We start from the raw sequence: 27174 nt of genomic DNA on the forward strand, positions 1-27174 counted from the left end.
ATACACATATCAAAATTCCAGCATTTGATATCTAAGTATATTAAAATTCTTAACTTTACAATGGATAATGTAAAAAAAAAACCCCAAATAGGATAAGCGCATATTCAATTCATGGGTGCTCTTTAACTGGGAAGTTGTCTTTTTGTCACTGAATCTTCCTCATTCAATCTCTGTATGTGATGGTAATGGTCATGGCAATCGAGATGTTCTACATGAAAACCAAACAATTTGGTGTTACAGTTCCAGGAAAATCCCACATGCTAAGTAGGAAAGATATAACCTATGAAGTGTCCAGTATTTAATAATGATTTAGCTCACACACTTATTCAGCCATAATGAGACACAGGATCCAGACATGGATCACCTTAGCAAAAGAGTGTGAGGATGGTATGGGGTGTGAGGTGGAGTTGAGGACTTTGGGGAAATAAGATCATGGGAACAGAGTTGCCAAGCAGTGATGAGCAAGATTCTGTGCTTTTAACCTCAACCACTGCTCTCACACAGGATGAATAAGAACAACAGATTTCACATTGATTCTAATATAAGGAACGCCCTTTTCTCTGAAATTGGCATTGGGATCTCAGCCAACAGCCTCCTTCTGCTTCTCTACATTCTCAAGTTTATTCGTAGACACAGGTCCAGACTCACTGACCTGCCCATTGGTCTCTTGTCCCTAATCCACCTGCTCATGCTAATGCTGATGGCATTCATAGCCACAGACATTTTTATTTCATGGAGGGGATGGGATGACATCATATGTAAACTCCTTGTGTACCTGTACAGAATTTTAAGAGGTCTCTCCCTGTGTACCAGCACGCTGTTGAGTGTTCTCCAGGCCATCATCCTTAGTCCCAGAAATTCCTATTTAGCAAAGTTCAAGCATAAATCTCCCCATTATGTCTCCTGTGCCATTCTTTTCCTGAGTGTCTTCTACATGTCCATTAGCAGTCACCTCTTAGTATCCATCATTGCCACCCCCAATTTGACCAGGAATCACTTTATGTTTGTTAGTCAGTCCTGTTCTATTCTACCCCTGACTTACCTCATGCAAAACATGTTTTCTACACTGCTGGCCATCAGAGACATTTTTCTTATTAGTCTGATGCTCCTCTCGACATGGTATATGGTGGCTCTCTTGTTCAGGCACAGGAAACAGGCACAGTATCTTCAAGGTACCAGCCTTTCCCCAAAACCATCCCCAGAGCAAAGGGCATCCCAGACCATTCTGATACTCATGAGCTTCTTTGTGCTGATGTCCATCTTTGATGGCATTCTCTCCTGCACAAGAACTATGTTTCTTAATGATCTAACATCTTACTATATTCAAATATTTATGGTGCACATCTATGCTACAGTCAGCCCTTTTGTATTTATGAGCACTGAAAAAATGCATTAACTTTTGGGGTCTATGTGTGGGAGAATAATAAATGTTGAATGATTATTTATCTTTTAAGAGAAACCTAGTAGTAGCATCAGAACTGTCAACCATTTCTGCTATGTGCTTCTGCATATGTAACATATGAAGCTATTTTTCTGTTAAAATGATTTACTTTAACCAATCTGATGGTAAATATGTAACAGAAGTTATACTCACATGTTCTTCAAGTTATAACAACCGTGTTTTTGTTTTACTTTTAAAATTTTATTTCTCTATGCATTTTCTATGTTGCCTACTGGTTAATGTATATTGTTTTTACTGTGCTTAGGTCTGATCCTTCAGTTCCTGATCTTTCCAAGAATTTTGTCATGAAGGAACATTAACCTTCTTCAAATGCTTTCTAACTATCTAATGAGAATATCATGTGTTCTTTTATATGAGTTTGTTTATGTAGTGATTATCTTGATGGATTTCTGTGTATTGAACCATCCCTGCATGCCTGAAATGAAGCCTACTTGATCATGAAAATTGTTTTGATGTGTTCTTGGTTTCAGTTTGTAAATATTTTTTTTTAGTTTTCACAAAACTTAATATCAGTTTATTTTATTCTTTTTTCCTTTTTTAATTGAAGAATTTTATTTAAAAAACAAAGATAAATGTACAAATTTTAAGCATTTTTGCATAAGAGTATATGAATACATTTTTGTCATTGGTTGGCTTTTTTAAAATAAGGTTTGATAGTGTGGATTAATGTCCTATTGGTTACAATGAGCATAAAGTACATGGAAAACAGGAAGTAACCTGAAATTAGTCAAGTTTTCTTGGTATGTAAGGAGTAAACATGGTGGGGTTTTTTTTCTTTTTCTTTTTCTTTTCTTGAACTTCTCACAGTCTGTAGTTGTTTCTGGGGTGTTCAGAGCTTTCTGGGTTTAGTATCCAATTATCAATGACTGCATATTACGTCTGTTCTTTTGTGACTGGGTTATGTCACTCAGGATGATATTCCCTAGATGCATCCATTTTCTGAAGAATTTCATAAGGTCATTTTTTCTGATAGCTGAGTAGTACTCCATTGTGTAAATTACCACAATTTTTTGTATTCATTCATCTACTGAAGGACATCTAGGTGGTTTCCATCTTCTGGCTATTATAAATAGAACTGTTATTAACATGTGTTGCATGTGTCTTTGCTGTATGTTGGAGCTTCTCTGGGGTAAATGCCCAGAAGTGGAATTTCTGGGTCTTCAGTTAGTACTATTTCCAATTTTCTGAGAAATCGCCAGACTGATTTCCAGAGTGGTTGTACCAGTTTACAACCCCACCAACAGTGGAGAACTGTTCCTCTTTCTCCACATTCACACCAGGATCTGCTGTTATCTGAAATTTTGATCTTGGCAAAATGACTGATCTGAGGTGGAATCTCAGCGTTGTTTTGATTTGCATTTCCCTGATGGTTAATGATGTCAAGTACATCCTTAAATGCTTCTCAGCCATTAAATATTCCTCAATTGAGAACTTTTTGTTTAGCTCTGTACTCCATTTTTTAATAGGGTTGTTTGAGTCTCTGGTGTCTAGCTTCTTGAGTTCTTTGTATACCTTGGATATTAGGTCTCTATCTGATGTAGGGTTGGTAAAGAACATTTCCCAACCTGTTGGCTTCTGTTTTGTTTTCTTGACACTGTCCTTACATTACAGAAACTTTGCAATCTCATTAAGTTCCATTTGTCAATATTTGATATTAGTGCATGAGCCATTGGTTTTCTATTCTGGAAATTTTCTCCTGTGCCTATGTGTTAAAAGGATTTCACTACTCTCTCATCTAATAGTTTCAATGTACATGGTTTAATGTAGAGATCTTTGATACACTTGTACTTGACCTTTGTATAAAGCGATAAGAAAGGCTCTATTTTCAAATTTCTGCATGCTGAGTGCCAGTTGGACCAACACCATTTGTTGAATAGGCTGTCCTTTTTCCATTGAGTGTTTATCAGCTCCTTTGTCAAAAATCAGGTGACCATATATAAGTGAGGGCTCATTTCTGGATCTTCTATTCTATTCCATTAATCCACATGCGTATTTCTGAACCAGTACCATGCAGTTATTAGCACAATTGCCTTGTAATATAGTTTGAGGTCCGTGATAGTGATTTCAGCAGATGTTTTGTTGTTGTTGTTGTTGAGGATGGATTTCACTATTCGAGGTCTTTTGTTATTCCTGATTAAATTACACATTGCTCTCTCTAACTTAATGAAGAATTGGGTTTGTATTTTGATGGGGATTGCATTGAATCTGTAGATTGCTTTTGGTAAGATGGCCATTTTTACAATATTGATCCTTTCAATTCATTAGCATGGAGATCTTTCCATTTTCTGGGATCTTTCTCCATTTTCTTCTTTAGAGGTTTGAAGTTCTTGTCATACTGTTCCTTCACTTGCTTAGTTAGACTCACACCAAGGTATTTCATATGTTTGTCACTATTTTGAAGGGTATCTTTTCCCTAATTTCTTTCTCCACAATGTTTGTCCTTTGAGTAGAGGAAGGCTACTGATTTGTGTGAGTTAAGTTTTTATCCAGCCACTTTGCTGAACTTTTTTTTGAACTGTAGCTTTTCTCTGGTGAAACTTGTTGGGTCGCTTAAGTACACTATCATTTCATCTGCAAAGAGTAATGTTTTTACTTCTTCCTTTCCAGTTTGTTTCCCTTTGATTTCCTTTTGCTGTCTAATTACTCTGGCGAAGAATTCCAGTACTATGTTGAATAGTTAGGGGGAGAATGGGCAGCCTTGTCCAGACCCTGATTTTAGTGGGATTGCTTCAAATTTCCAACCGTTAAGTTTGATGTTGGCTGTTGGTTTGCAGTATATTGCTTTTATTATGTTTAGGTATGGGCCTTGGATTCCTTTTCTTTCTAAGACTTTTAACATGAAAGCATGTTGAATTTTGTCAAATTCTTTCTGAGCATGTATTGAGATGACCAAGTGGCTTTTTTCTCTGAGTTTATTTATATGGTGGATTACATTGATGGATTTCTGTATTTTAAACCATCCCAGATCCCCATTGATGAAGCCTACTTGGTCATGGTGAATGATCATTTTGATGTTTTCTTGGAGTCTGTTTGCAAGTATTTTGTTGAGTATTTTTGCATCGATGTTCTTAATTGAAATTGGTCTGAAGTTCCCTTTCCTTGTAGGGTCTTTGTGTGGTTTAGGAACAAGGGTTTTTGCAGCCTCAAAAAGAGTAAGGTAGTGTTTCATCTGATTCTATTTTTTTTGGAGTAGATTGAAAAGTTTTGGTAATTTGTCGTCAATAAATGTCTGATAAAATTCTGCACTAAACCCATCTGGACATTGGCTCTTTTTGGTTGGAAGGCTTTTGATGACTGCTTCTGTTTCTTTAGGTGTTATGGGATTATTTAGATGGTTTACCTGGTCCTGGTTTAGCTTTGTTATCTTGTATCTGTCTAGGAATTCATCCATTTCCTCCAGATTTTCCAGCTATGTTGAGTACAGGCTTTTGTAGTAGAATCTGATGATTTCTTGAATTTCCTCAGTTTCAGTTGTTATTTCTACACTTTCCTTTCTGATTTTATTATTTTGAATACTCTCTCTTTGCCCTCTAGTTAGTCTGGCTTATGGTTTATCAATCTTGTTAATTTTCTCAAAGAACCAGCTCTTGGTTTTGTTGATTTTTTGAATGGTTCTTTTTGTTTCTATTTGGTCTATTTCTTCCCTATGTTTGATCATTTCTGGCCATCTACTCCTCTTGGGTGTATCTGCTTCCTTTTGTTCTAGAGCTATCAGCTGTGCTGTCAAGTTACTTATGTATGCTCTCTCCAGTTTTCTTTGGAAGCACTCAGAGTTATGAGTTTTCCTCTCAATACTGCTCTCATTGCATCTCATAGAAATGGGTATATATTTTTTTTTAGTTTTTATTACATTCTAGGAAATCTTTAATTACTTTTTTTATTTCTTCTTTGACCATTGTATCATTTAATAGAGCATTGTATTTGGGCTTTTTGTTGTCTTTGTTGTTATTAAAGACCAGCCATAGACCATGGTGATCTGACAAAATGCATCACAGTATTTCAGTCTTCCTTTATTATTGAGTATTGTTTTGGAACCAAGTATATAATCAATTTTCTAGAAGGTGGCGTGAGGTACTGAGAAGCAGGTATATTCTTTTGTTTTAGGATGATATGTTCTGTAGATATCTATCAATTCCAATTGGTTCATTTCCTCTGCTAATTTTACTGTGTCCTTGTTCAGATTATGTTTCCATGATCTCTGTCCATTCGTGAATGTGGTGTTTTGAGGTCTCCAATATTATTGTTTGGGGTGCAATGTATTTTTCGAGTTTTAGTAGGGTTTTTTTTTTTTTTTTTTTTGTGAAAATGGGTGCTCTTCTATTTGGAGCATATATATTAAGAATGGAGAGTTCCGAGGGGTTCAGAAACTGGTGAGTGGGAGATCTGGGCAGTCGGGGAGCAGATAGATCTCTGCGGAGTGCGCACGCAGAGCACGCCCTCCGAGCTGCCTGATCCAGGGACCAGGAACAGAACTTTGGAACTTCTGCTTCCACCCGGCAGCTGAGCCCGGCCCATCTGCCAATGGGAATGCCAGCTCATAAGGTTGAGAGACTGGTAAGTGGGAGATCTGAGCAGCCAGGGAGCAGAGACATCTCTGTGTAGGGCGCACGCGAGGCGCACACTCCGACCTGCCAGATCCAGGGACCAGGAACAGAACTATGGAAACTCTGTTCCCTCCCCGCGACCCTGAGGCATAGAACAGGGCTGGGCCCATTTGCCACCTTGACCAGTGGAGATCCAAGGACACAGACCAGATACAAGAGAAAGGTGAGAACATATCACTGACAACAAAATGGCAAGAGGAAAGCAAAAGAGTATTGTCACGCACCCACGCTTCCCGCCGCTAGGAACAGGCGTGCAACAAAACAAACTCTTCTGTGGATAACATTTATTGAACAGCACTTTGAGCAGGGGCTTCATGAGCATGAAATTGTCTCTGAGTCGGGGACTTCCTACCGAGTTCTACTGTCTAGACGACCTCTCACACGCAGTTCCCCACAAACGATCTCTCTGTCCAGTCTCTGTCCACGCGGGACCTCCCGCAATCTCTCCTATCGGGTCCCTCTCCACATGGTGCCTCTCCGCCATTCCTCCACGTGGGGTCTCTCTCTCTGTCTTCCTCTTCATCTCCTCACATGGGGGAGAAATTGCACTGCTATACATGCCTAGGAGACTTGTCTTGCTACCTGATTGGTGCATCCTCCTGTAGCTCAATCATGTGCCCCGGGGGTGGGCTGTGACTTATGTGGTGCATGCGCATTAAGTCTCTTGGCTGGGCAACAGCTCTGTTTGCTGAGTTCTCAGCGGAAAGCCAACACCATGTTTGGGTGCAGCACAAATGGCTCCCTACGGAGTATATCCCAAGGAAACCAAGACAACCTGACAACACCAGAACCCAGCTCTCCCAGAACAGCAAACATCGGAATTCCAAACACTCCAGAAAAAGAAGACGCAGAACTGAAAACATACCTCAATATGCTGATAGAGATACTTAAACAAGAACGGGAAAAAAAACAAAACGATTCAGAAGCTTTTAAAGAGGAAACAAGAAAAACACTCAAAGAACTCAAAGAACTAGAGGAAAATAGAACAAAAGAAATATAGGAATGGAAGAGGGAAATTAAAACGGAAATTTACACAATAAAGAAAACACTAAAAGAGAAAACCCTAGAGGCAGAACACCAAAAAAAGAAATCAGGAGTCACAGATGCAAGCATTTCCAATAGATTACAAGAGATCGAAGAGAGAATCTCGAGGGCAGAAGACAACATTGCAAACATAGACAAAACAGCCAGAGAAGATGAAAAAACAAAAAGCTCCTAACCCAAAATGTCCAGGAAATCCAAGACACAATTAGAAGACCGAACCTAAGGATAATAGAAATAGAAGAGGGCAAAGAGTATCAACTAAGAGGCACAGTAAATATCTTCTACAAAATCGTAGAAGAAAACTTCCCTACCCTCAAGAATGAGATGACCACTAGTATAAAAGAAGCCTTCAGAACTCGAAATAGGTTGAACCAGAAAAGAAATACCTCCCAACACATAATAGTCAAAACACCAAGTGCCCAAAAAAAAAGAAAGAATACTAAAAGAACTAAGGGAAAAAGGTCAGGTAAAATATAAAGGCAGGCCAATCAGAATCACACCCGATTTCTCAACAGAGACTATGAAAGCTAGAAGAGCCTGGACAGACATCATGCACACCCTAAGAGAGCAAAAGTGCCAGCCCAAGCTGCTATACCCAGCAAAACTATCAATCACCATAGATAGAGAGATGAAGATATTTCAAGAAAAATCAAAATTTACACAATATCTGACCACAAACCCAGCACTACAACAAATTATAGGTGGAAAACCCAATACCATGAGGGAAAATACAGCCTAGTAAAAACAAGAAAACTCCTAAACAAGAAAACTAAAAGAAGAAAAAGACAAAGACACAACTCAACCCACAAAAGCAATAATGGCAGGAAACAGAAACAACTATTCCTTAATATCTATTAACATAAATGGACTCAACTCCCCAATAAAGAGACATAAACTATCAGACTGGATACATAAACAAAATCCAGCCTTTTGCTGCATACAGAAAACTCATCTCAGAGACAAAGACAGACACTATCTCAGAGTAAAAGGGTGGGAAAAAATCTTCCAAGCAAACAGCCCCCAAGAAGCAAGCTGGAGTGGCTAATCTAATATCGAATAAAGTATTTTCCAACCAAAAGTTATCAAAAAAGATAAGGAAGGACACTTTTTACTCATTACCAGGGAAAACTGTCAGGAGGAACTCTCAATTCTTAACATATATGCTCCAAATAAAAAAGCACTCACATTCATAAAAGAAACCCTACTAAAGCTCAAAAAATACATTTCACCCCACACAATAATAGTGGGAGACTTTAATACCCCACTCTCACCAATGGACAGATCATGGAAACTGAAACTGAACAAGCACACTGCAAAACTAGCAGTGACCTTGAACCAACTAGAATTGATAGATATATACAGAACATATCATCCTAAAGTAAAAGAATACACCTTCTTCTCACCACCCCATGGCACCTTCTCGAAAATTGACCACATAATTGGACACAGAGCGAACCTCAATGGATATAAGAAGATTGAAATACTCCCATGCATCCTCTCAGATCACCATGGTCTACGGCTGGTCTTTAACAACAACAAAGACAAAAAAAGCCCACATACACATGGAAACTAAACAATGCTCTGTTAAATGATAGCAAGGTCAAAGAAGAAGTAAAGAAACAAAATAAGGACTTTCTAGAATCCAACGAAAACGAGAACACAACATACACAAAGCTATGGGATGCAGTGAAATTAGTATTGAGAGGAAAACTCATAGCCCTAACTGCGTCCAAAAAGAAACTGGAGAGAGCTTACATCAGCAACCTGACAGCACAGCTAAAAGCCCTAGAACAAAAGGAAGAAGACATACCCAAAAAGAGTAGACGGCAAGAAATAATCAAAATTAGGGCAGAAATAGACCAAATAGAAACAAAAAGAACCATTGAAAAAATCAACAAAACCAAGAGTTGGTTCTTTGAGAAAAGCAACAAGATTGATAAATCCCTAGCCAGACTAGAGGGTAAAGAGAGAGTATACAAATTATCAAAATCAGAAAGGAAAGTGGCGACATAACAACTGAAATTGAGGAAATTCAAGAAATCATCAGATCCTAGTACAAAAACTTATACTCCACAAAATTGGAAAATCTGGAGGAAATGGACGAATTCCTAGACAGATACAAGATCCCAAAGTTAAACGAGGACCAAATAAACCATCTAAATAAACCTATAACACGTAAAGAAATAGAAGAAGTCATCAAAAGCCGCCCAACCAAAAAAAGCCCAGGTCCAGACGGATTCAGTGCAGAATTTTATCAGACATTTATTGGGGATATAACATCAATACTCTCCATAATATTCCAAAAGATAGAATCAGATGGAATACTACCCAACTCATTTTTTTTGAGGCTACAATAACCCTCGTACCTAAACTACACAAAGACCCTACAAGGAAAGAGAACTTTAGACCAATCTCAGTTATGAACATTGATGCAAAAATACTCAACAAAATCCTTGCAAACCGAATCCAAGAACACATCGAAATGATCATTCATCATGAACAAGTAGGATACATCCCTGGAATGCAGGGATGGTTTAACATAAGGAAATCCATCAATGTAATCCACCATATAAACAAACTCAAAGAACAAAATTGCATTGTTATCTCAATAGATGTTGAGAAAGCATTTTACAAAATTCAATACCACTTTATGTTAAAAGTCCTGGAAAAAACAGGAATCCAAGGTACATACTTAAACATAATAAAAACAATATGAAGCAAACCAACAGCCAACATCAAACTTAATGGTGGGAAACTTGAAGCAATCCCACTAAAATCAGGGACTCGACAAGGCTGCCCACTCTCTCTACCTATTCAACATAGTACTGGAAGTCCTGGCTGGAGCAATTAGACAGCAAAAGGAGATCAAGGGGATACAAATCAGAAAAAGAGAGATAAAAACATCACTCTTTGCCAATGACATGATAGTGTACTTAAGTGACCCCAAAAAATCCACCAGAGAACTCCTACAGCTGATAAACAAGTTCAGCAAAGTGGCTGGATACAAAATCAACTCAAACAAATCAGTAGCCTTCCTATACTCAAAGGACAAATAAGTGGAGAAAGAAATTAGGGAAAAGGTACCCTTCACAATTGTCACAAATACTATGAAATACCTTAGTGTGACTTTAACTAAGTAATTGAAGGACCTTTATGACAAGAACTTCAAACCTCTAAAGAAAGAAATTGAGGAGGGTCTCAGAAAATGGAAAGATCTCCCATGCTCATGGATTAGAAAGATCAACATTTTAAAATTGGCCATCTTACCAAAAGCAATCTACAGATTCAAAGCTATCCCCATCAAAATTCCAACACAGCTCTTTATAGAATTGAAAAGATCAATGTGCAATTGTATATGGAACAACAAAAGACCTAGAATAGCGAAATCCATCCTCTAACAAGAAAACATCTGCAGGAATCACTATCCCTGACTAAAAGCTATATTACAAGGCAATTGAGCTGACAACTGCATGGTACTGGTACAGAAATAGGCATGTGGATCAATGGAATAGAATAGAAAATCCAGAAATGAGCCCTCACATATATGGTCACCTGATTTTTGACAACGGAGCCGCAAACATTCAATGGAAAAAGGACAGCCTATCCAACAAATGGTGCTGGTCCAACTGGCACTCAACATGCAAAAGAATGAAAATAGACCCTTTCTTATCTCCTTGTACAAAGCTCAAGTGTAAGTGGATCAAAGATATCCACATTAAACTAGATACACTAAAACTATTAGATGAGAAAGTAGGGAAAACTTTAGAACATATAGGCACAGGAGAAAATTTTCTGAACAAAACACCAATGGCTCAAGCTCTAAGGTCAAAGATTAACAAATGGGACTTAATGAGATTGCAAAGTTTCTTTAAGGCTAAGGACATTGTCAAGAAAACAAAACGGCAGCCAACAGAATGGGAAAAGATTTTTACCAACTACACATCAGATAGAGTCCTAATATCTAAGGTATACAAAGAACTCAAAAAGATTCACCAGAGAATCAAATAAGCCTATTAAAAATGGGGTGCAGAGCTTAACAAAACGTTCTCAATTGAGGAATATCGAATGGCTGAGAAATATCTGAGTAAGTGCTCGACATCTTTAGCCATCAGGGAAATGTAAATCAAAACAACCCTGAGATTCCACCTCACACCAGTCAGATTGGCCAAGATCCAAAACTCAGATGACAGCAGATGCTGGTGAGGCTGCGGAGAAAGAGGAACACTTCTCCACTGTTGGTGGGGATGCAAGCTAATACAACCACTCTAGAAATCAGTCTGGGGATACCTCAGAAAATTGGATATAGTACTACCTGAAGACCCAGCTATTCCACTTCTGGGCATATACCCCAGAGACACTTTAATACACAACAAAGATATATGCACCACAATGTTCATAGCAGCTCTATTTATAATAGCCAGAAGCTGGAAAGAACCCAGATGTCCTTCAGAAGATGAATGGATACAAAAATTATGGTACATTTACACAATGGAATCCTAGTCAGCCACCAGAAACAATGACTTGACCAAATTCTTAAGAAAATGGCTGCATCTAGAGACTATCATTCTGAGTGAGATAACCCAGTCACAAAAGAACAGACATAATATGCAGTCACTGATAATGGGATGCTAACCCCAGAGTCTCGCACTACCCCAGAAACAACTCACAGACTGTATGAAGTCTAAGAAATAAAGAAAACAAAAAAATATACATATATTTACAAAACAAGAAGTTTGACTATTTCCATGTTGCGTTTTGTTTTGCATGTACTTTACGCTTATTATAACTATTAGGTTTTCAATGCATACTGTCAAGCCCTTGAAAAAAATCAAGTACTGACTAAAAAATATATTCACATGGTTTTATGTAAAAATTATTTTAATGTCTGAAAAAACAGTACTGACAAAAATGTATAATTTTAAGCAAAAAAATGTTTAAAATTTGTACATTTATCTTTGTTTTGTAAAATAAAGTTGTTTTAAAAAAGTGGGAAAAAAAAAAAGGATTCATCAGACCCTACTACAAAAGCCTATACTCAACAAAGCTGGAAAGTCTGAAGGAAATGAATGAATTCCTAGACAGATGCAAGATACTAAAGTTAAACCAGGACCAGGTAAACAATCTAAATAATCCCTTAACACCTAAAAAAGTAGAAGCAGTCATTAAAAGCCTTTCAACTAAAAAAAGCCCAGGTCCAGATGGGTTCAGTGCAGAATTTTATCAGACATTTATTGATGACATAATACCAATACTCTCCAAACTATTCCACAAGATAGAATCTGATGGAACACTACCTAACTCATATTTTGAGGCTACAATAACCCTCGTTCCTAAACCACACAAAGACCCTACAAGGAAAGAGAACTTCAGTTCAATCTTATGAACATTGATGCAAAAATACTCAACAAAATCCTTGCAAACTGAATCCAAGAACACATCACTATGATCATTCCCCATGATCAAATAGGCTTCATCCCTGGGATGCAGGGATGGTTTAATATATGGAAATCCATCAATGTAATCCACCATATAAACAAACTCAAAGAAAAAAAATCACATGGTCATCTCACTAGATGCTGAGAAAGCAAATGACAATATTCAACACCCCTTCATGTTAAATGTCTTGTAAAGATAAGTAGGATCTTATATTTTCATAAATTCCTTCATTTTCTGTTGTTGTATCTTCTTTTTTATTGCTGATCTTTTGAATTTGGATTATTTCATTGTGTCTCTGATTAGTCTAGATAAAAACTTATCTCTCTTGTTGATAATGCTCAAGGAAACATCACTAGTACATTATTGAGGTAAATATGTGAAAGCAAGCCATCAGAAGTAAGTCAATAACCAAGCAATATTGTTTCTTTATGTCTTCTGCTTCCATTCCTGCCTCAAGGTTTCTGTCTGGGGTTTCTGGCATGACTTCACTCAGTATTGACCTATGGTGTGTAAAGTATAGGCTGAAATAAATTTTTACCAAACCAAGATTTTCTGGTCATGGTTTTATGAGAACATAAACAAACTAGGACACCTGAGACTGCAGAAGCTGACCAGACACAGCAGTGTGGGAAAAAAAAAACTCTCATTCATATTTTCCATGTCCACTAGGTTCAGTTCAATTTCTAACATGTGTGCAAGATACAGTGAGATCCCACAGACCCAGAATCAGTGCCAAAGCCAGGGAGGGATTGAAGAAATTTTGAATAGATCTATTAAAGTGAATATTATCTTCTCTTTGTTTACACCCACCTTCTCTCCCTAAAACTTAAATCCCCTACCCTGGCCCAAGTGAGAGGCCATGGTTTTTTTATTAAGCTAAACAACCCATGTCCATAGGCTCTGGAGAGAATGTGGGCATACAAGACTCCTTTCATTCTTTTCTTCACCTTTCTAAATATGTATGAAACACAGAGAAGTTTTGAAGAAAAAATACTCTATGAGTCATGAAACTGTCCCCTAGCTCGTCCTGTCTCCTAATCCATTCCAGGATGTGAAGGAGCCTGTGAACTGAGGGCCCAGGGCCAGAACTCAGGAAGAGACTGAGTACAAAATGACTACAGGGTGCAGACAGGAAAACCTACTTCCCTGTTGCCCTGGATAGGTAAATGTCCTCCTAGAAAGCTTGACACAAAGACATCAAGATTTTCAGTTTTTCTTTCAGGTTTCCTGGGCTAATCACCTACAGGGATCCCAGAAATCATGAACCTGCATGCTTGCCAGTCACTAAGGCATATATCCTCATGTGAACAATTCCTTAAAACCTGGAGTAGGTGATAGAAGCCTGTACATCATGACAATTTGCAGTAACAGCCTCACCAGTGTCCAGGCCCTTAGGCAATAGCCTTGTGACAGAAAGGTGATTCTGGTTCTTCAGAGAACTTCAAAGAAGGAGAGTCTCCCTAGCAACCTGATGACCTTCATCTTTCATCTATCAGCAACTGCAGAGAAATCGCAGGAGATTTGGAAGAGTTTTACAAAAAAATGATTAGGGCACCTCTTTGGTAATAGTATTAGATCCCTATTTGTTTTTTTTAAGTTACAAGACACCTAAAAAAGAATGTGTCTATTTTTAATCATGATGTGAAGATGCAACCCATCATGGTGGGAAAGACACATCAGGAACATGAAGCAGTGGGTAAAATTTTCACATTCAAGGAGTAGAGAGATAAATGCTGGTAATTAGCTGCTTTCTCCTTTTTACACAACACATAGCAAAAGATTATACAGTTAGGGTGTAGCTACCTACCAAAAGTGTACTAGTCAAGAGACTGTCACAGATGTGCCTAGAACATGCTCATGAAACTAGTGGAATCTGGCTTTCTAAAGTAGACAGTATTCATTTTCATACTCATGCCCAAAACAGAGCTGCTGGACTGGGACAACAATGCCAGTGTTTGTTTCCAGAGATACATGTTTCTTCCATTATTCATATCATCCTGAAAGGTGCTTGTGAGACAATGAACAGGAAAGCCACAGGATCCTAGGGATCTTGGACTTGGACATTGATACCTATAGAATGAAGACTCTGTTTGTGAGGGCACTAAGGAATCCACAGCATCCTGAACAGTGTCCAGGAGAGGGCTTGGCAGCCTCTTTACTTCTACCCTAGTATACAAAATCAAAGAACAGAATTAATGAAAAACAGGCAGCTGATATTGTGGATTTTTTTGCCCCTAACATCCTGAGCATAAAGAATAGAATAAAGGTCATTGAAGACACCCAATACCTGATGAGAAACCTAATACTCTGTGAGGAAATCCAGTACCTCCTGCCCTTTCACTGGTGATCCTAGGATAATAATACTTCATTTGTGCAGTGTGGCTATCTATGATGCTTAACAGGCCACCACAGAACAGAATCTTCCATTTTCCCTTCAGAATCTTACTCAAGACCACTCTGTAAGTGCTGCAGGAGGCAGGAAAGCCAAATGTTAGCATCAGAGTTCTCAAAAACCAGAACATGCAGGGTATTTCAGCCTGTAGTGAATTGCTAAAAAATGTAGTTTTATTCCATTCAAGCAGAGAATGACTTGTCTTTAAAACAGCTGATATTTTCTCATTCATTTGTAGACAGTAATAAAAAACATACTCACTCACAGACAGCTGTTTTAGGTGGCCAACATTGGTCAAGCACATAAGCTTGCTGTAGGGTGTCCTCCTTTGAGACCGCACAATCTATCTTTTCCTGACTGGCTTAGAAAGCACTCACTGTTTACAAAGCATCTATTATCTAGTAATTAATACCTCAACACCCTGGCAAGAAAGCACTTCCCACCCAATGTGACAAACAAGTAACAAGGGTTTTTGTAAGGCTGAAAATTTACATGGTTCCATTAATACATAACATAGCCAGGCTTTGCATCCACCCTAATCTATCATGAATATCTGGCCTTAACAAGTACTCTAGTCTAATGGCTACAATCTAGTTTTTATAAGAAGTCAATGTCTTACACCTGTTCCCCAGGATTTCTTAGTTAATGAACAGAGAGACAAAAAAGAGAAAAAGGTAGAGCTCAAAGAGAAAAACAATGGGATCCTGTCAATAGATGTATAAAAAGCTTTTGTGAAAATCTAACTGGTTTTCAGGATAAAAGAAGGCAGGAATGTATGCACATACATCCACATAATAAGGCTATACTTGACAAATCTGTAGTCAAAATTATACTACATTTTCAGAATCTAACATCTGCGGGAATCACTATCCCTGACCTCAAGCTATATTACAAGGCAATTGTGCTGAAAACTGCATGGTACTGGTACAGAAATAGGCAAGTGGATCAATGGAATAGAATAGAAGATCCAGAAATGAGCCCTCATGTATATGGTCACCTGACTTTTGACAAAAGAGCAGTAAACATTCAATGGAAAAAGGACAGCCTATTCAACAAATGGTGCTGGTCCAACTGGCACTCAACATGCAAAAGAATGAAAATAGACCCATTCTTATCTCCTTGTACAAAGCTCAAGTGTAAGTGGATTAAAGATCTCCACATTAAACCAGATACACTGGAACTATTAGATGAGAAAGTAGGGAAAACCTTAGAACACATAGGCACAGGAGAAAATTTCCTGAACAAAACACCAATGGCTCAAGCTCTAAGGTCAAAGATTAACAAATGGGACTTAATGAGATTGCAAAGTTTCTGTAAGGCTAAAGACATCGTCAAGAAAACAAAACGGCAACCAACAGAATGGGAAAAGATCTTTACCAACACCACATCAGATAGAGGCCTAATATCCAAGGTGTACAAGGAACTCAAAAAGCTAGACACCAGAGAATCAAATAACCCTATTAAAAAATGGGGTACAGAGCTAAACAAATCATTTTCAGTTGAGGAACATTGAATGGCCGAAAAACATCTGAGGAAGTGCTGGACATCCTTAGCCATCAGGGAAATGCAAATCAAAACAACCCTAAGATTCCACCTCACACCAGTCAGATTGGCCAAGATCCAAAACTCAGATGACAGCAGATGCTGGCGAGGGTGCGAAGAAATAGGAACACTTCTCCACTGTTGGTGGGGTTGCAAGCTAATACAACCACTCTGGAAATCTGTCTGGCGATACCTCAGAAAATTGGATATAGTACTACCTGAAGACCCAGCTATTCTACTTCTGGGCATATACCCCAGAGACACTTTAATACACAACAAAGATATATGCACCACAATGTTCATAGCGGCTCTATTTATAATAGCCAGAAGCTGGAAAGAACCCAGATGTCCTTCAGAAGACGAATGGATACAAAAATTGTGGTACATATACACAATGGAATACTACTCAGCCACCAGAATCAATGACTTAACCAAATTCTTAAGAAAATGGCTGCATCTAGAGAAGATCATCCTGAGTGAGATAACCCAGTCACAAAAGAACAGACATAATATGCAGTCACTGATAGTGGGATGCTAACCCCAGAGGCTTGCACTCCCCCAGAAACAACTCACAGACTGTATGAAGTCCAAGAAATAAAGAAAACAAAAAATATACATATATTCACAAAACAAGAAGACTTTGACTATTTCCATGTTGCGTTTTGTTTTGCATGTACTTTACGCTCATTGCAACTAGTACGTTTTCAATGCATACTGTCAAGCCCTTGAAAAAAATCAAGTACTGACTAAAAATCATATTCACATGGTTTCATGTTAAATTTATTTTAATGTCTGAAAAAACAGTACTGAAAAAAATGTATAATTTTAAGCAAAAAATGTTTAAAATCTTTACATTTATCTTTGTTTTGCAAAATAAAGTCGTTTAAAAAAAAAAAAAAAGAATGTCCACTAAAATAAAGGGTGTAAACAGGGTTCCACCTTCCCTCTTGTTTATTATAATCCTCCAAGGTATAGCTAGAGCAATAAGTCAAAGAAATGAGATGGAAGGGATAGAAATGAAGAGATCAGGCTACTTGCAGCTGTGTACATAAGAAACCTTAAGAAACTTTTTGGCCTCTTAAAGCTCCAGAAAGGAAGATGATACATAATTAAATATGTGCAGCTTCCCTGTGCAGTGATAGCAAACCTGTTGAGAAAGAATCCTATTGATAAGAATCTTAAGTAAATGAATAAGTAAACAAGTAACATGCCTTGAGTTAAGTATAACAAAGAAAATGAATGAATTACACAATTAAAAATTTTAAACGCTGAACAAAAAAAAAATCCTAGAATAGGGAAAGGACTCCTCATGCTCAAGGACTGAGAAGATCAATGCTGTGTAAATGGCTCTGCTCTCAGAAGCCATTCACACACTAGATGTAATCACATCAGAATTTCCAAGTTCTCTTCATAGAAACAGCAAATATACCCAAGGATTTATATGAAAAAATCAAAAGACTAAGTACCATGAACACAGCATTATAAATGGTTTGGATGTGAGTGGCTGGATATAAATCTCAACACTGAAGAAAACTGGCCACTGTCTGGAGGATTTCAGTTCAGTTCCTAGCACCTGTGCAGGGCTGCCAAACATCTGTCACTACCTCTGGAGGAACCAGTACCTGTTTCTGATAGCAATCAGGCACAAAGCAAGCATGTTGTTAACTTGCATATATACAGAAACATGCTCATAAAACTTTTTAAATCAGTTTTAAAGACTCAGAAAAATGAAAATTCAGCAAGCTTGATTCACCCACCCAGAGTCACAGAGCAAGTTCATTTTGGATCTGGGTTGTGTACTTTTGTCCCCTTAGCCAAGAGGAGTCTGATCCTGCAGAGAACAGTGGTTTTGCAAAGCAGGGGCCAAGGGCAAAGGCCACTTTCTCTGCCACATTCGCTTTTGTACTATACTATGCTACATGGACTTTAAGGAAACCTTGTTACAATTGGATGGTAATGGCTTGTGAAAGAGATTAGGACAGAAGCACCACACACTCAGGACAGGGATGAACATGAGATGAATATTTTAAAGTGCTCTCCATGCTGAGGGCTTTTCCATCCCAAGTTTTATATGCTCATTAAAATGCTCATGAATCCACTGGGTAGCATTAGAGCTTCCCCCTTGGAATGAGGTAGGTATTTATTAATGGGTGCCTTGCTTTCCTCTGAGGCTTCACTCCCACACATACCTGGTGTGGGATTGTAGAGAGAAGATGGTATTGGTTTCTTTTTTTGTTTTGTTTCATATATATATGAAATGTTTCATATATATATATATCAAACATATATATATTTGTTTCATATATATATATGAAGCTATATATATATAACTATATATATAACTATATATATGAAGCTATATATATAACTATATATATAACTATATATATGAAGCTATATATATAACTATATATATAACTATATACATACATATATATATATATATATATATATATATATATATAGTTCCTTAAGTCTCCAGTCTTCTGTCAAAATAGGTAATCTTTCTTGCTTTTCTCCTGTATGATTCCTTCATATATAGAAAACAGCCATTATAAAATACTGTCTTCTTATTTTGAGACTCAAAAACACTAATAGGCCACCCAGGATGATTAGACTCTTTCTGAGTATGAGCAAAAGCTCCATTGGTAAAGATCTTTACATTACTCTATTTAAAGTATCTTGAGGATGGAGTCAAAATTGAATCTCATTGATGTCCATACAGATATTAAGGCTTCCTGCTACCTTCAGTGAAGAGGAAGATAGACATTCATGTTCCATGAAGAGAAGAATCCAGTTCAGGGTTGGCATTGGACACAGTTATGTTCAAGCTGCCTATGATTACACATACCCAACCTCCCAAATGTTTTTATCTCTTTTTTAACTCATTTTACTGTTTACTAAGAGTTAAAAACCTGGAAGTCGTAGGGCACTGAACCAAAATTTCTTGGATACAGGTTTTCAGTGTGTTGAAGACCGTGGAAGAATCCACCGGTCATTCACTGTGTGGATATAATCAGAAACATAGAAGCTCAAAGAAGCACCAGAGGTCTCACTGTTAAGCAGATGAATTAATGAGTAGAAGTTAATTTGTACTCCTTTTACTTGAGGGGCAAATAAGAAAATTTAGACTGATTACTTTCTGTACCTACCTAAGTAGCAGGTGTGCCAAAGAATCTCAGCAAATGTTTGGGTCCAGCTCTCCCAGAATGGCTGTTATCCAACAGAGTCATGTCAACAGGTAAAATGTTCCACTGGGGTGCCACATGTGCCTGCTCCCCACTGGGATCTTGTCACTAACAGTCACTAAATTACAGGCTGCAGATCTGTGTTAAAGACTCCCTTTTGTTATAAGCCTCTGCAGGATCTTCATAGGTTCAGATTCCAACTGTCCTTGCCACTTCCATTTGAGTAAGTTCCTACTCTGAAGAACAAAATCAGAAGCAGGTTAGGACCCAGGCAGGCTGTGAGAGGAAGAACTCTGGACCTGCAGGGGAATTTTCAGCATCTGCCATGGTGACTCTGAGCTCTGAAGGAACCACAGCTCAGGGAATGGTGTTCTGAATCAGGTGCATTTTCTTGCAAGGATATTCATTTCCTTAAGGTCATAAGTAACATAGATTTTTATAAGATGTCAGTTAATTTTAATTTCAAATAATTTTTCTAACCTAAATATCAGATTTATTTTATCATCCATAAGTTTTATGGTGTAAATCCTAAAGGGTTTCAGAACTGGTAGTTGTATGCATCTTGAAATGTAGTGATGTTTTACTTACAAATGTAAACAAATACATTTAATTTTGCTTTTGTTTATTATATCCCACAAAAAAGAATAATGTTGATATACTGTGAATACAGTATTTTTTAGTGTGAATATAGAAGTTTAAAAGCCTATAAAAAGAAATGGGTTGTATGTTAACATCTCACCTAACAGAGGGCTCTTTACTGACTTTTATCTACTGGAATTTTCTTAAGAGCCTTTCAATTCCCTGTTTAACTTCACAAATTATGTCAGCTGTTAGCCTCACTCTGCCTGGTTGGTAGGCGTGGTCACCTGAATCACTAGTGAAGAGGTTACAGGACACAGATTGTTAATAAACACTGAACAGGGTACTAATGGATATAAATTTGTGTTTATTAGTAATTTTCTATGTTCTAGTCATTGAATAAATATCCTTTCTAATATTCTGATATTAGAAATGTCCACAAAATTAATGGGAGTGATGTCAGAACTAATTTCCAGCAAAGCCAAACCTCTCAGTAGCCACCACTAGTCTATGAGCTGCAGCACTGTGTGGGATCTCATATTGATGAATAGAGTCTGTGCCATGATGCTCCTCTAGGGTATCCATTCCTGCTGTTTCTGGAGGTTGACATAGAAAGTCCGGGTAACATTCTCCCTGCCAGTCTGAGTCTCCTTACACAGTCTTTCAGAAACAGCTGCCATCACTCAGCTCAAAGGCTCTTCAGTTTGCCCATCTCATTCCTAAAGTTCAATTACTTCTGGCATCTCTTAAAACAGCACTAGAACCTGCTTGGTGATATCTTTGTCTTCCCTAGTATAACTGCCATTTCTCCCTAGTGTCTTTCTAAGTTTAAGATGGGATTGGGCAAATACTGACATCCAAACTGAGTAACTTCATCCTCAAGCAGTTTTTATAAAGAAGAGCCACTGTCACATACCAAGTGCCTCTAGTTGGTGACCCAATGGATCATGTTTGTGCATGAATTGGGTAACTGTGGAATTCCATGAAGGCTAAAATCAGGGCTTCCTTGATTCAGGCTGCATAAGGAGTTTCAATTCTCTGCCGTGAGCAGCCACATATTTCAAATCAAATTTAACTTAGAACTGCTTAGGTTCCTCTTAGTTTTTTCTTCTTCAATACATGATTCCTTTCCTAATCTGAACAAATGCCTTCCTTTCCTTTCCTCAATGTAGTCTCCTCTAATTGGACCTATTTAAAAACCAGTGGCCTTTTCTGCTGCTATGTGCACAACATACAGAATTTCATGTCTCTTGATAGTAGCCTGTTTGTTACACTGTGCAAAATGCAATCACAGCACATGGCAAATAGATTATCCCAGGCCTAACACAGCTTATTCTCTCCATTCCTTTTAGACAAGTGTCCCTTAAATCATTCTGCAGAGTTTAGGGTGTGGGTCCTCTCTCCTGGTTTCCTAACCCATTCTCAGCCAGAAAGGTGTGAACAGCTGAGGCTCAGCTGTGAAGGGGCAGGCTAGAGAATTCCTTGTGGCTTGTGTCTGAAGAGGGTTCATACTCACCTCAGTGTTTTCTATAAAAAATTATGAATTATGCCTTACTGATTCATTTTGTTGTTTGACTTTTCAAGAAAGGATTTCTTTGTGAAGCCCTGGCTATCCTGGAACCTACTTTGTAGACCAGTTTGGCCTTGAACTAGAACATCCACAGCCTCTAGCTAGGACGTGCCAGAATTAAGGTATGTACCGTCACAGCTCTGGATCTTAGGATATAAAATTATATAGATCTGTATGGAGAGGAAATTTGGAGGTAGCAGAATAACTAGAGAACTTCTGTCTGTGTCTTTCCTGATACCCTGGTGTTTGTGATGGCAAGTAATCACATCACTGTAAGTTTTCTCTTAGCTCTTGTCAAATGACACCTCCAGAAAGATAAGGTTTCCCAGTTTTTTCTAAGCTAGAATTCCTGAAGCCATGAATTTTGGAATATCACTTAGGAGTCACAGCCTCTGCATGTTCCTGACTTTCTGGGAGCTTCAGGATTGCAGGGCTGAGTTGCTGAATTGACCCTGACTCAGGCACAGCCTGTACCTGCTCTACAGAGCTGACAGCACGCTGCCTGGGTGCGCTGACAACATGAGGTGTTTGTTCATAAAGGTCAAGTTTCTTTTCATTTCTATCTTCTTTTTTTACTTTTTGTTTGCTTTCCTCTTATATTTCCTTTTTCTGATTATCTCAAGGTAGTTAAATAAAAATGCACTTTTTCAGAAACATAGTGAGAGAAATCCCTTTAGAATTCTTGTACTTCTTAGTCGGCTCATGCAAACACAGATAAGATGTCAGCTACTACTTTAAAATATACAGGTGTGTCTTCCTTCTATGAAATAAAGTGTATAAAAGATTCCTCTGCTGCACACAGATCACAGAACATCTACAGCTCATTATGGCATTTGTACCATAAACAACTGCTATTGTCTTGATCATTGAAAAACAGAACTATCTCTCCACACCTACTTTGTTCTGATTCTTCTGACTGGAATTGGGAAAAACAAACCCATAAACTTTACAAAGAACTTCACAATACAATGGAGATAATTAAGCACCATCCATTTTATGGAGTCATCTCTATACAGCAATACTTTGTAGCTTCTCCATCAGTTTCTGCCTCCAGGCTCCTGTCTTGAGTTTGTTTCAGTTTCCATGGATGAAGAACTACAAGGTACATAGTGACATAATCCATTTCCCCAACTTGCTTTTGATCATGGAATTTTGTCACAGGAACAGAAATTCTAGCCAAGACAGAAAGTGTTACTAGGTTATTGGGTATTACTTTGAAGATTTGGCCATGTGATATTCAAAGATTGTGGAAAGATTTGGAAGCTGTGGGTTATAAAATAGAATGCTGATAATTTAGTGTCTTATTCTGTGTAGTCTTAGAAAATAATGCTGAGGCCAGTGCAGAGATGGAGGTTTGTCTTAAGAAGTTCCAAGGGGAAGTTAGAAAGTCCCTTAAAGATTCTATGAGTCATTTATATTTTAAGAACAATGAAAGTGAAACATTTGCTTTGCTGGAAAAATTAAAATCTTCTGACAAGTGTTTTCTTGGGGTCAGCACACAGATACAGTGGTACAGATACAGCTGAGGCTGCATATGGTGCTCACATCAAAGTTGGTAGCTTAAGAGTCTCTCAGGTTGTGCTGGTTCTGAAGGCAGGAAGGAATACAGGAGTGACCCTGTGACTTGGCACCTTATGGCAGGGTTAGAATATTTGAACAGAGTTAAGGCAAGGCTCCCAATAAAGTTTCAGCCCAGGTGAAGGGCAGATCCAAGCAATATGAGATGTCAGTATCATAGGGCATCTTCCAAGGACAGCGACAGCTGCTGTGGGGTGGGGCTGACTTGAGTCTAGGACACAAGCTGTGTGTGCTGTGGAAGGCTTTCCCAGCACTGTGGGGGAGACCAGAGGATTCTTTTGAGACCCAGAAATGTGACACAGTTTTACACCTCTTGGAATTTGTTGAAATTGATTGTGACTTTGCTCTCCTTCTTCCTTTTGAAAACAAGAAAATATTTAAGTTATTATTTATTTTACAGGGTCCCACAATTAAGAGACTTTGAACTTTTAAAGGATTTTTGAGTGTTATTAATAACTTGAAGTTTTGCAGAGACTATGTGAATTTTGTAGAAAATGAAAATGTTAGAAAAACAATATTTTAGAGAGTGAAAATTTGGGAGAGACATCACATATTGTAAGAGATTATAATTTAATGGAGATTGAAATTATAAAGAATATATAATGTTTACATTGTGATGTTGATATTAGTATGACATCTTGGGAAAGGAATAAAGAGACAAATTATAGTGTAACAGTGATGAGTTTGAGTGTAAACTTGACAAGGGCTCACCTGTGCCAAATGCTATGGCTTGTTTGTTTGATTGATTGATTGATTGATTGATTGATTGATTGATTTGACACAAGGTAAATAATTTTGGAAGAGTGAAGAGAAGGTAATTTCAGAGGATTCCTCCACCAGTTTAACATATAAGCACATATGTCATGAATTTTCTTTATCGGTATTCTATTTGATATAGCTAAGCTCAAGTGTAGGCATTTGGCTGGTGGATACTTAAGAATACAGATGGAGAAAGCTAAAAAATAAAAGGCAAGTAAATTCTGTGATCCTGCATCAGTTCCTGCCTGTAAGTCCCTTCAGTTTCTTCCCCCAACACTCAGGATAATGATAATTAGATGTACTATGCAATAAAAGCTTTCTTACCTGACATGTGTTTGGTCATGTTGTATTAGTCAGGCAGTGTCTAATTGAGAAACTATACCAATACAACAAAACATACAGAACATTGATGAATATAAACTTGTAGTTGGCTTATCAGAAATCTGAAGGAGAATCAAACCTCAAGTATGGAAAGAAGTAATGTACAATCTTATAGAGCTTGTCTTTCAAGACTGAGTTCGACCCTTTTCCTTTAATACTGTAATGGGGGATAACTCCATCTCTTTTAATTGTAGTTCTATTTCCCCTGACTTTGTATGCTGAAGGAAGACATGGAGTAAGCTCCTGCTTGCCCTTGACATTTTGCTCTTTTCTTGAAAGCTGTTCTGAATTGAGTTTAGAAACATCGAAGATTCAATTATAGATCATCACTTAAAGACTGAATTGACCACCTGAGTTCTCTGGAAATCATGTCATTCCAGTGTTCTGCTGTATTGTAAGTTTTATATTTTATCTTCTGTTCCAACAGTTACCATGATCTATCTTATCCCCCAGAGCACAAATATAAGGCACAGCATGAGAGAATCAGCAGGTGATATATCCATGCGTACCATCTAGTGCGGCCCACTGCCATGGTTGTTGTGTAAACAGCATTTTCTTTATACCTAGTGTCTACATGACACAGGCATATGACTGTGCTTATGATCAGGAGGATGTGACTGGAGCTCAGTATAAGTATGCAAGATCACACTTGGAGGAAATGGTAGATTGTTGGTGGAATGAAAAATGTTTGTATTCGAAGATCAAAATTCCAACATTTGCTATATAAATATTGTAAAAAATTTGGTTGTACAATAAATAAAGAAAGCCCCAAATAGAATAAGTGAATACCCAATCCATGGGTCATCTTTCAATGGGAAGAATTGTTTTGTTTTGATTTTTTGTTTTCACAGAATCTTCCACATTCAAACTCACTCAAAAGAGTAAAACTCTGTCTGTAATGTTCATGGCAGTCAAGATGTTGTACCTGAAAACTATGTTGGCTGCTGTTCCTGTTCCAGGAAAACCAAACATGCTAAATAAGAAAAGACATAATCTCTTGTGTGTACAGTATTTAATGTTGATTTAACTCATGCAATGATGCAACCACCATGGAACACAGCATCCAACCATGACTCACTATAAGACAAGAGTGTGAGGATGATATGGGGTGTGAGGTGGAGCTGAGGAACTCAGTGGAATAAGAATAAAATGAGGGGAACAGAGTTGCCAAGCAGTGATGAGCAAGATTCTGTTCTTTTATCCTCAGCCACTGCTCTCACACACATGAATAAGAACAGCAGACTCCACACTGACTCTAACATAAGGTACGCCTTTTTCTCTGAAATTGGCATTGGGATATCAGCCAATAGCTTCCTTCTCTTCCTCCACATCCTCAAGTTCATTCATGGGCAGAAGTCTAGACAAACTGACCTGCCAATAGGCCTCCTTTCCCTAATTCACCTGCTGATGCTAATGATGGTAGCATTCATAGCCACAGACATTTTTATTTCTTGGAAAGGATGGAAGGATATAATATGTAAACTCCTTGTGTACCTGTACAGAATTTTGAGGTGTCTCTCCCTGTTTACCACCAGCCTGTTGAGTGTCCTGCAGGCCATCATTCTCAGTCCCAGAAGCTCATGTTTATCAAAGTTCAAGCATAAATCTCCCCATTGTATCTCTTGTGCCATTCTTTTGCTGATTGTTCTGTACATATCCATTAGCAGCTACCTCTTAGCATCCATCATTGCCACCCCCAATTTAACAATGAATGACTTTACGTTTGTTACTCAGTCCTGCTCTGTTCTACCCATGAGTTATCTCATACAAAGCAGGTTTTCTACACTGCTTACCATCAGAGACATTTTTCTTATTAGTCTAATGGTACTCTCGACATGGTACATTGTGGCGCTCTTGTGCAGGCACAGGAAACGGGCACAGTATCTTCAAGGTACCAGCCAGTCCCCAAAACCATCCCCAGAGCAAAAGGCATGCCAGACCATCCTGATGCACACAAGCTTCTTTGTGCTGATGTCCATCTTCGACAGCATTGTCTCCTGCACAAGAACGATGTTCTTTAGTGATCCAACATCATACTATATTCAAATGTTTGTGATGCATACTTATGCCACAGCCAGCCCTTTTGTATTCATGAGCACTGAAAAATATATTAACTTTTTGTGGGACATCTGTGTGAGGGTAATAAATGTTTGAATATTGATTGATCCTTTAAAAGAAGCCAAGTTGTGGCATCCGAACAGTCAACCATTTGTGCTGTCTATGTGCTATGGCATATGTAACATATGAAGTTATTTTTCTGTTAAAATGATTTACTTTAACCAATGAGGTGGTAAACATGTAACAGAAGATTTGATCACATGCCTTTCAAGTTATAACAACTGGGATTTTGTTTTATTTTTTTATTTTATTTTGTTTCTCGATGCATTTTCTATGTTGGCTACTGATTTGCTGTATGTAGCTTTTAGTACGTTTAGGTATGAAACTTCAATTCCTGATTTTTCCTGGACTTTTGTCATAACAAGGTTTTCAGTTTTGTCAAATGTTGTCTCATCATCTTATGATGCTGATGATCATGTGTTTTTTTCTTCTTTTAATTTAGTTATATAGTGGATTACATTGATGGATTTCTGTGTATTGAACAATCCCTGAATCCCTGAAATGAAGCCTACTTGATCATG

General features: G+C 37.9%; 1 protein-coding gene and 1 pseudogene across 2 annotated transcripts; both read left to right on the forward strand.

The window, feature by feature from the left end:
• Window positions 1-457: 457 nt before the first annotated feature.
• Window positions 458-1396, forward strand: LOC308418917 (vomeronasal type-1 receptor 45-like; the record flags this gene model as incomplete). The annotated part of the gene is given in 2 exon segments (XM_080914444.1): window positions 458-478; window positions 482-1396. Coding segments are annotated over 2 exon segments (936 nt in total).
• A 24288-nt stretch (window positions 1397-25684) lies between these two features.
• On the forward strand, window positions 25685-26689 carry LOC308418918 (vomeronasal type-1 receptor 51-like; annotated as a pseudogene). Its single transcript has one exon. The product of its transcript is annotated as a vomeronasal type-1 receptor 51-like (transcript).
• The last annotated feature ends 485 nt before the right edge of the window (window positions 26690-27174 follow it).

Source organism: Micromys minutus (assembly GCF_963924665.1).
Source record: "Micromys minutus genome assembly, chromosome: 3".
Taxonomy (NCBI): Eukaryota; Metazoa; Chordata; class Mammalia; order Rodentia; family Muridae; genus Micromys; species Micromys minutus.